General features: G+C 44.7%; 1 protein-coding gene across 1 annotated transcript; it reads right to left on the bottom strand.

Annotated features, from left to right (window-relative positions):
• Positions 1 to 1,518: 1,518 nt before the first annotated feature.
• Positions 1,519 to 10,321, bottom strand: T265_14215 (hypothetical protein; the record flags this gene model as incomplete). The annotated part of the gene is made up of 5 exons (XM_009172600.1): positions 1,519 to 2,646; positions 5,116 to 5,456; positions 5,807 to 5,880; positions 7,938 to 7,994; positions 10,225 to 10,321. The coding sequence occupies 5 exons, from the start codon at positions 10,307 to 10,309 to the stop codon at positions 1,713 to 1,715; spliced, it is 1,491 nt and encodes a 496-aa protein (XP_009170864.1).
• Between the last annotated feature and the right edge of the window lie 738 nt (positions 10,322 to 11,059).

The following is an 11,059-nucleotide window of genomic DNA, read 5'->3' as shown; positions in this document are numbered from 1 at the left end:
GGAATATAACCTTCCCGACATATGCTAACGTCCGTATATAAAAAAATTGCCACAGATTTTGCTATACATCTTTTGACGATCAAATGCAGAAGTGACGTCGCAGACAAAGAACGGGAGACTAATTCCATGAAAAGTTCACACAGCACCTGGTTCCTCTGACGACCTGTCGCGAAGTTTAAGCCCAAATGGCGCTTCATACTTACCTCCTGTTGAGGGAGAATCATATTTGCGATGACCTTAAAAAGAGTGTCTTCTGGTACGCCAGAAGAAATGACACTTTCTCTCAAATATTGGTTGTTATTTGACTCCCTAATCGTCTAATTATCACACAAAAATAGTGAGTTCGAAGACAGACACTGCGTAGGGAGCTAGGTGACCACATGCTGTGGGTAGGTGCACTCGTGAACCAGAAAATCTATCCGTTCCATCGCGTAACACTTTACCTGAAACCAGCCCACCAATTCATCATCGCTATGAGTATTCCACTTTTCGGAAGCAACTGGACGCTTCTTGTGACTTACTTCACTCTGACGCGACTCTCTATATCGCCGATGTTCTTGTTAGAAGTTTTAATCGTGATACTTTGGTGCTCCACCTGTCGCCTTTTTCTACTCCTCGTGGTATCAACCCGAACTCAAAGACAGAAATAAGAGCTCCACCTGAAAATTGCCGAGCTGTGAATTATGAACAGGTCCTCGACTCTGCAGTAACGATATTAGCAACTAGCTTTGTTTTCTTTCTGACAGATGAATGGACGGAACTATGGAGTAGTTAACTGAGATTATAGATTTACATTCAAATAATTCTTTTTTCGAATCACCCATCTCTTGTTCTGGTTAGTTTACATGCGCCAATCGGGGGAAGAGCATTCATTGGAGGTTAACAGCGGCGCATATTCTTGGCCGTACTGGCGATTTGAATTCGTACTAGGGTCTTGTTCAAGCGGATCAACACACTCACTAACCGTTCAGATGTAGTAATTTAGGCAGAGTGGGCTCAGGTGCTCACCGCGTGTCAGATGACCGGCGTCTTTATCCCGGTATGATCTAGGATGTGTACTGTCGATGAGCTCTCACCAGGGTGGAACTCGATGTGTATCTGTTACGGGATTATTACCCCTTAGTCTCTGTTCATAACATTCCGTGATGTCTTATTCAGATGTCAGAACGGAATCCAGTCTGTGATAGTGTGAAAGCAACATATGCTGAGGGCTGGCCAATAGCCTTTGTGAAATTCGAGACGCTGTGACCAACCAGCTTATTTGAATTTCACATCCAGAGGCCTCTTCGTATCTGACAAAGCAAAAAAACAACGAAGCACCAGTGCAAATTGATGTGGAATAGAATTAGGACAACTCTTACATCGTTATCATCCTTTTGCATATCAGCGTTGATCAACTGATTTCTGCTGTGACCAGGCAACTGCTTCTTGTCTGAGAGGCGTTATAAGCTGCAGTCTGATAAAGAGATAAAGTGATCGGGTCTATCAGCGTCCCGTGACAGTCAACTGTCCGATGCTGAGTTTTTTGTGAACCAACAGTATATCATTCTCACCGTTCCCAGCACGGTCGAAAAGTAAGTAGTTATGACTGAACGAGTTTCTCTCAATGGTTGAGCATTATTCATCTTACAATGAGTCAGTGATTCTGGTTGCTGACACAGTGAATGAACTCAGTGTTGCGAATTGCTGCTTTTTCGAGATGCCGCAACAACTTATTTGGACTTCTTGGCAAAGAAACGGAAGCCCATGGGCCCTCGTTTAGGTGGTAGTGGTGGTGGTGCTTGGGGCGGTGGAAGATTTGTGGAAGAGGGTGTCGGGGTTGTCGCTCTTAACTTCGACCCTTCTTCAGCGGGCTGTTTAATTTGTTGCGACGGTTGTGGTGGGCGTACAGGATTGCTTGTGGTTGTGGCTTTGACTGGATGTTCTGAATGTCCAGTTGGACCCGTGAATGATTGTGCGTGCGACAGACTAGTACGTCCAGTGTGGGAGGTAGCTGCCGCTGACTCTGTAGTCACAGGTGCAGATGCTGTTTGAGGTCGATTCCCAATCGTGATACTGGGGCTCGGGCTACGCAAGTTCCTTCCAAATGTGGGTGGGCTTGCTCCGCGGAATCGGAGATTAGTCAGACGCGCAACCGGATTGGTCAGATTGTTGTCACCATCAGTGACTGTTGGACTCGTTGTATCCTGCTGAATGGTTGGAGGTAACCCAGGCATCGGTATCCCTTTCTTTTGAAGCAAAAGACCAGGTGACACAGCCAGACTGGAAAGAACGCTTCCCGTGGCCGGAGTTAGGGATCCGGCACTGGAGCTCATGGATCGGCCAANTGCTGGCTGAATGGTTGGAGGTAACCCAGGCATCGGTATCCCTTTCTTTTGAAGCAAAAGACCAGGTGACACAGCCAGACTGGAAAGAACGCTTCCCGTGGCCGGAGTTAGGGATCCGGCACTGGAGCTCATGGATCGGCCAACACTTGCCCCACCTCCGTTCGGTCCTCGTGACTTGCCGAAGCGTGTGGAATTTGACAACCGAACCACTGTGTGGAATATACCTTGTACTTCGTTATACGTCTCGGCTGCAGTGGTCTCATAATAAGGAATACCGTGTGCTTTGGCCAAGGCCTCGGCTTCAGATTTTTCGACTAGTCTGCGAAGAGAAAGGCAAAAGTCAGAAATTTTATGTATACTTCTCCATTGATGGGTCTGTGATTTTTGCAGGATACACAAAAAAGGCAAAAATAAACAGTTTCACATGATTGTAGTAATATATAACTGTTTAGCTGTAACACCCTTCGGGAGCCTAGTTATCATGTCACCCGAAGGAAGCACGAGGGCTGAGATACCTCCAGGTTGTCCAAGACTAGAGCAGTCGAAATCTTAGGATGGGGTTTAAACCATGAACCTTCCGGTAGGTCATTTCACATCTCAGCCACTGGGTTGCCTTGGCTTACATGATCTTACTGTATTCTGCTAATATGTTTCAGGCCTCAGGTAGCAATACCTGAGCTGAAGTTTGAACGACAGTCTTTCAACTGTGGGGCGATTAATCGAAGTCAGTTGTGAGCTGCTTTTGTTTCGAAATAAAATGTAATATAAAATAAAGCTATTGATGCTTGATTTAACGTAGTTGTTAGCGAAATAGACTCGTTGGTCAACGAATCTGGTTTTCCGAGAGACTCACCTGGAACCCAGCTGAATCTCTCGTTTATGATGTCTCTAGGCAACTGAGTGTGCTGCACCAGACCTCATCATGTTCAATTTGCTACGCTATTCGAAATATCGCGGTACATGTATAGACGGAATGCACTACTCATAACGTAGTTGTTGCCTGCCCCGTCGTTGATAACTACAGTACTCTCCAGAAAACGCATGAGGACGGAGCTAAAGGGAACGCTGAAGTGAGACTTTGATCCGTTATGCCTTACGTGACCGCTTCACCGAGAACTTAACACAATTCAGTCGAAGACGACAAGGTTTATAATTGCCTTGTAGTTGCAGAACGCAGTATACTGTGAAAGTAGCCCATGGTGCGTTTCATGGTTTGGAATAAAAAAAATTCAGTACTATATTCCACACGCATGAATTCGGTGTACACCTTTGAGGAGACTGGCCGAAGCAGCGACACTGGTGGCGTTTGGGTATTTTCCAAAAATGTGCGCACGGTTTCACAGAAAATGACAATTCGCACCGATACTAGCCCTAAGTTATGAAAGTTCCGCGTTTAGACAACAAGAAATTCGATTAAAACAGAGTCTTCTGTCTGCGCTACTTTGAAACCTACTCAAACCACAATACTCGTTTTGGCGTCCGACATGTAGGGTTTTGAGATTAGGAGAATAGACATCATTCCAAAGCTATCTAGCAACACTGAGCGATCTTCAGAATGCTGGTAAAATTATTAGTTGTCTTCAGTGCAGCCGAATGACTTGGTGGTAATCCACGACTGTCAGCTTGGCCTCTCATCTGTGAAAATCGTCAAATGAATATATCGTACCTCTGCTGTCTGAAGAGATTCAACGGATACCAGTAGCCCATCAAATTCCGCTCAGCCACCGATTCCCAGAGATGACCCGCCAGCCTATGACGAAAAAAATTGCCATAAAATTAGCGAAATAAGCTCGCTTGCATGCCAATTTGCTTTTGGCGGGAGACTCACCTGAAACCCAGCTGAATCTCTCGTTTATGATGTTCTTAAGCAAGTAGAGTGTAAAGTTGACGGGAGCTCAGCTACTGCGCCTACCTGATGAGCCCCAAGAAGGGTAAACCGGTCAGAATCTCTCGTTTATGATGTTCTTAAGCAAGTAGAGTGTAAAGTTGACGGGAGCTCAGCTACTGCGCCTACCTGATGAGCCCCAAGAAGGGTGAAACCGGTCATGGGTTGTCAAAGAGCTTTCAACAATCTTACGGTTAGTGCATTACATCCTCACAACATCCATGTCATACAACATCCTGCTGTGTAGTTAGGATATCACAGACTTTCTAGGTTCTCCATAGTTACAGTTAATTACTACCTTTTTCATGTTGAATGATCCCCAGTTGATCATTCGTGTAGCGTCATAAATCGAAACAAGATTGTGGGGGGAGGCAGAAAATGAGTAATTAGAAAACTGCGAAAGTTCAGGCGGTTATCACAACCGTAAAATAAGGTAACCGGTTTCAAGAAGGTCCAACAGAATCTAGCTCTATTGTTGAACGTTCCAGACACTGTGAGTAACTTCTCTATAAGCAAAGCTACAAAACAACGAGGAAAACGAAGCTAAAGTGACGTCAGACCGTTGAGATGATTGATTAACAAGATGCGCGCACATGTTTGGTTACAGTGTGAAGTCCGTGTTACGCGTCTAGTTGGTTTAATTACTGTTCAACCCGGACCCGACACGTAACAAACATCTGTCTCATTGAAAACCAGTCTTTACGCTGCAAGTCCATTTTGATTACATGAAAACGACAATTTTATCAGAAGCTGAACCCAAATTGTTTTGCAAACTAGTCATAAGAACAGGCTCATGTTAACCCTTGTTTGAACGCACAACCCACTTCCTTGTGCATTACGCTAGCTTATGTGCATTTATTTTGACGAACGGTGTTAAGGACGAAGCCATTGTTATTCACGAACCTGAATCGATCCAAGTCAGATTTGTTCGCAACTAACATCAGCGTTGGTGTCCGAACCGTAGCCACACCATATACTGCCGTGCGTCTCAAAGAACCTGTGTAACCAGGACCTAGTGATGAGACAGGTGAAGCTGTACTGGAGCTGCCCACTGAGCTCGAAAGCGCGGACGCACTGCCGGTGCTGGATGGCCTCTGAGACAGTTGGCGTCCATGAGGCTCGGAGTTTTGTTTGATGCTTTCCAACAGTTCTTGTGCGCGATAGAAGCTCCGACGACTGGTAATAGAGAACAGGATGATGATTGCTTGGGACCATTTCAAGATTTCCTCCAGATCCATATCGTCCTGCGTGCGCAAGAATACAGAAATGTTAGTTGTGAAGTTTGTCTAGAGATGGATCCATCGAATATGTTATACCCACGTACTTCCAGCAACATCACGTTGTCTAGCAGTAATACTTTACACTGATTGGATGCAATTCCAAGTGAAATATTTTCTTCTTTGTCTGTGAGGTATTAAATGTACGATTTACTACCACCTATCGACAAGCATTTGGATGCTTGACTTGGGACAAAAATGGACTTGCGCCCACCGTTAAAAGGACGCTGATTAAACATAACATTAGCAGCCTCGTTACAGGTTACGCCGTGGACATTTGAAGCTTTTCTTTATTGCAAAAGGACCTTTCAACTTACACTATCCGAAGTGTCCTGTATATTCAGCGTGACTTCTTGTCCATCAATTGTGTCCGCTTTCGTGTAACTGTCACCTGCGTCAAAAGAAGAGTGCCGCGTAATGCGCGGTATGAACCAAGGACCCAATAAACTGGTTACATATCAATTTTTACCAATTATTAGAGACATTATGAGGCCAGGTCGATTATGGAAACAAAATGCAATCAGTCCTATTGTTCTGTCCGATTCTGACTGCATGGTAGCATGGTTTGGGATCTGGGTTACACCTCTCTTCGCAATCGTCTACCTGGCCTGGCCATACCTAATAGGACCAGAATGCTGAATATAGCAGGAACCGGTTGTTGCTCAGGTGGCAAGTGATTTGTTCAGCGAGCTCGGCAATCGATCTGCAAACGTTCTGTCACGAAATGAAGACGCATCGTTGGCTGGAAGAACTTTTGCATCCACATACCAAAACTTCGGACACTAGGCATCGGATCAGACGATTCGTAGTTCAACTCTGGCTTCTCAGCTATTCCCATCTGGGCTTGGATAACCTGGCTGCACCCCAGATTTCTTGGTTCCTATGGATCACACGAGGTTTGCGCATAGTAAGCCTGTCACAGCCGAACCAATTTTACTACTCTTATAACCACAGCGCTGCAGAACTCACATACTAGCAGACAGACCGACATTTCTCAGTGACCGCTTTGACAGTTATCATACTGAGGCCGTGAAATCTCAGTGACTAAGGTGCTAAGTTACTGACCGGAATGTCGGGGGTTGAATCCATCTTCTCTTGGGCAACCTTGTACTTTCCCAGTCACTGTGCCACTTTCAGGGGATCTGGAAGCTAGGCACCGAAAGGGTATTAAAGGGGAACGCTTGCTTACATTTACACACAATTTAAAGTTCCATCACTTTTATGCCCCTTTGCTCTTTGATCTCATATTCTCAGTGGCTACATACTTATCGATTGGTTTGCGTGGAATGCTGCGTAGTATTTCTCCGACAAAACTTATTTATGAAACGGCCTGCTCGAACGCACATAGGAATAAATTTTTTAATTCATCGCTTCGCTCCATACTATTCAACAGAATTAGATACTATGTGCCTGAGATGGGGATTGGAATTATTACATCCGCATGCTTGCAGTGCGTCACTTTGACTGTTACGACGTCTGCTAGCAGATAAATCTTTGGACGCATAATGATGGCATTGCTTCCTACCAGCACTCATCGAGTAATAGGTTTCCTTCTCATGTATATATTTCTCTCGTATACCACTGGATCGTGTATTTTTCCGTAGTAGTACTGAATCTATTTTGGGAGTCTGCAATGTAGTGTGGTAACGCTAACACACTAAAACCTTGGAGGGGGGAAATTCGCATCTGCTCCCATGATCGCTGGACGTACATTCACACTGAAGTTCAATAAAAGCTAATACTGGTGGGTAGTGGGCGATCAAGAAAAATTGCGTGTGCGGTGACATATTTATCAGGGAACACTCTTTTGGCCTATTCATTTCATTGTTTCTCTATGGCTATCGCTTACCTCTGGTACTCACCAGGAACGTCCGGTGACCTATTGTCGTCTTTCGAATAGAAGATAAACGCACATAAGTGCCGGACAACATGTCACAAGTGTAACTATCCGTCCGTTCAAGTGGATAACAAAGAGTGAGCCTAACAGATGGCTTCGGATTCGAGCAATGGCGCACGCGCCTTGCTCCGCTGCATTTCCGCGCCAGGTGATTCGTCACTACATGACGCTACCCACACAGAATCTTTCGAAAGGGCAGCTTCCATCTGTCTGGCTTGTAAGTTGGTCGAGTGATAACTATAATTAGCAGCAAGATAGCTTCCGCGATCGTCTTACCAGGGTGACTCTAGTGTTTCGTTCAGTTACTAGCATGTAATAAGTAGCACAGTTAGTCTATTCGGGACCAAGTGGCAACGCCTGACGAAATAGCCGTTCGCTGATTATGGTCTGGTACTACTTGATACGCCTGCTACGTTCTAGAAACCACTAGGTTATCAGAGAGTCATATGACAAAGACAAATGAATGTTGGTATCAAGAAAGAACACCCCAAACCTCGTCAGACCACATAGAATCGTCTAGATATACGGAACAAACAAATGCGATCACTTACTCAAATAAGGTGCATATTCAACAATGAACCGTCGAGTGAGATATTTGACAAGGATAGCTGCAAAGGGATTGAAAAGCATAACATGTGTTGTTTATCATTCGCTTGTTCGCTGCAAACTGTTTCCATATAACCACGCTTTCTACCAAGATCTTTTTGTATCTCGTTGAAAGCACCGAAACGAATGCCAACAATTTAGGGCACTAGCTTCCATCAGCCCGGCTGTTGGGAAGCTGACACGTTTATTATACCGCTCGAATGCTTGAAGCGGATGATGCGTCCACTATTTCTTGCAGTTTTACCCGCGCTGTTGGGTACCTCTGACACCTGGCCCCTTCCAGTTGCTTACTCATGGAGTTCGACTTTTGATTTCTACTTTGCGGTGGACGAATACGTACGTTGCTAGAGCACTTCACCTTCCCCGAGCGGGCCTCGGTGGCAGAATCTTTGGTGGTTTGGACGCATCCTGCGTGGTCCTAATAAAGTACTGACCAAACTTCCACTTTCAGGACCGCCTTGTGCAGGAAAACGTTGCCGCCTGAGAGGTCAGCTGAATGCTTGAAGATCCACCATCGGGGTTGATGAGGAGCATTTCGTATCCGGGGTTCATCGCTGAAATCAAGGCTCGCTGATCAGCCACGCTAGCTTAGTCGCTGATCGTCGATTTTTAGAGGGTGCTGAGATGTTGTTGGAGTTGATTTGTCCTATTTCTGGAGAAATTTTCACTGAGTGTAAGTCAGAAGTGGTGCAATAGAGATGCTTACAGTTGGAAAACAACACCTATGTCGCGCAAATAGTTATTCTTTCGAGCAGAACATGTCTAGCCACTCAGCTAAACGTCTAGTTAAACCCTTGCACAGGTTCTTCCTCGTAATCTACCAGATGTGGCAATTTTCTTTCCGTATGAACAAATCAGTTGCTTTATAGCGTGACTAGGTGCATACAAAATAACTTCCAAGAACAATGGAGAATAATTGAGGATTTGATGAGAAAAACCACGACTCGCATTCACTGATCATGAGGCCTGCAGTGGAACCCAATCACTGGGAAACAAAATGTCAGCCATATGGTGTTAGTTTGAAGGTGAACGCCAAATTTGGTCAAACAAGGAGTTAACCATTCTGTAATCTGAAACTTTTTACTCTTTGCATTGTCTTGTTTAAGGTGATACGTGGACTTGTTTCCTCGAATGCGTACATCGAGGAAAATAATTTTTAACTCTCGCCCCTCCCAAGACAAACTACCAAGCCAACGATATGCTTGGTATCCCCACGGGTACTTCATTCTCCTCGGGACTAATGCATTCTGTCTCATCTCTGAATACGGGTCGGACCTAAGCAGTAGCTTTTGAAACAAACCCGACTGGTTGTTTGCTCGATCATCTACTAACTCAACACCCGATGGAAACATGTTACCCGTCTCCGCCATTTCGCCCTATTATCACTAGTGAGCAACCGTCATTAATATGGATAAGTCCACGACAGGGCACACAGGGCCTTCACAACCATATATCCATATCATTTCATTCAAATAAAAAAAACCCTAAATTGATGAGAGGAGAAATGAGTGAGGGGGTAATGCATGAAGCCAGTCTACCGCACATACACACAAAAGAGTCCGGCACCAAGTCAGACAACCTGGGTGGGAAACAACAGCACAATATTTACCAAAATCGGTTCGCCGCCATTTCTGTCGGTATCTCCTTACAAGCACACAGAGGATCACCCCGGAAGGAGAATCTTACCAACAGTCTTCACTTTATTCGGAATTATGTTCTTTACGCTTGTTTGTCTTACAATTCCGGCTCGCTATATGACATTCATCACAAAAAGTGACTTCTATCCAGTACATGAATTACGTGCACCAGTGCATCTTGCAATAAGAATGGCTGTATTCAGCCGCGCTCTTTCTATTACGGTTTTGTAAGTCTTATGGCCCCTTCAACAGTGATACAACATGAACGAATCTCATTCTTAGTGAGCTCTTAAAAAAGATGTAAAAGAAGTTCCTGCATTCTTCTGATGCACCCATCTTAGTGGGCGACTGTCTGTGGCACTTGCTTAAAGACAGTAGCGCAGGAACAAACAAACCGATAAAACAGAGATTAAAAAGTGCTTGCTCACGTAGGAGAAAACCAAGTTTTGCCTGTTCTATCGTGGATGTCTCCATGACATGGCATCTACATCGTAAGGGAAGAGACAAATCCGAATAAAACAGATGCAGTCATTCAATGCATTCGGAAAGATTAGAAAGATTTCTTTTCAAACTGAAGACGTTCACACTCACATACCTGACTTCCCCGATCCATTCATTCCGACGATTGAAACATTCACTGTCAGGTTGTTCACCAAGGGTTTCATGTACAACCGTTGCATGATGCGTTAATCCGTCTACCGGATGCCGTTTAACATCTACCTCCAAACCACTTTGTCTAACTAATCTGGGAATATATTTACCCAGCTGCACGGTTCGATACGCAGTCCTGAAACAATGGCAAAACGTGATTGGCTGATAAGTTGTGCCATCGATTGACTTTTGTGCGCACAATCCGAACGCCACATGGTATCTACGTCGGACGATTCGCTTCTGATGAAGCTGTGATATACTGCTGTGCAAGGAAGAAAAAGCCCATGGCCTCCCCACTTCCCGAGGGTTAGGCGACGGAGATGGATTCTCATTTCAGTGTTTCTGTGTTTGATCTTCCAACGAATGTAGGGCGAACTGAATTCAGCACAGTGCATCTGGCGTCTGGTTTCTTCTTTCGCAATAGAACTTAGCATAATCAGGGAGGACGTTATAGTTTATTATCTGACCAAAACAACAAACTTCGTTGTATCTTATCACCGAAAAAGTGCTCTTTGTTGCTATCATTTGATTGTAGTTCAGACGGCGGAATATTCGTTGGTCACAATTGTTTGACCCCTAGGCGTCTAAAGAAAATTCTGAAGAACAATTGATCGCTTGAACAAAACTTAGATCCAGATTTGGACATTGTTTGATACCTATCACAAATCTGAGGGAGCACCAGTCAATTCGTGTTTACGTCTTTTTTTCCAGCTGGCATCAAAAACTATATCTACTGAAATTCACTTGTGAGTAGTAATCGGCATTCCTTGCATTCTTGA

Source organism: Opisthorchis viverrini (genome assembly GCF_000715545.1).
Source record: "Opisthorchis viverrini unplaced genomic scaffold opera_v5_159, whole genome shotgun sequence".
Classification (NCBI taxonomy): domain Eukaryota; kingdom Metazoa; phylum Platyhelminthes; class Trematoda; order Opisthorchiida; family Opisthorchiidae; genus Opisthorchis; species Opisthorchis viverrini.
The sequence above is the reverse complement of the archived record's forward strand: the minus strand, read 5'-3'. Positions and strand labels throughout refer to the sequence as shown.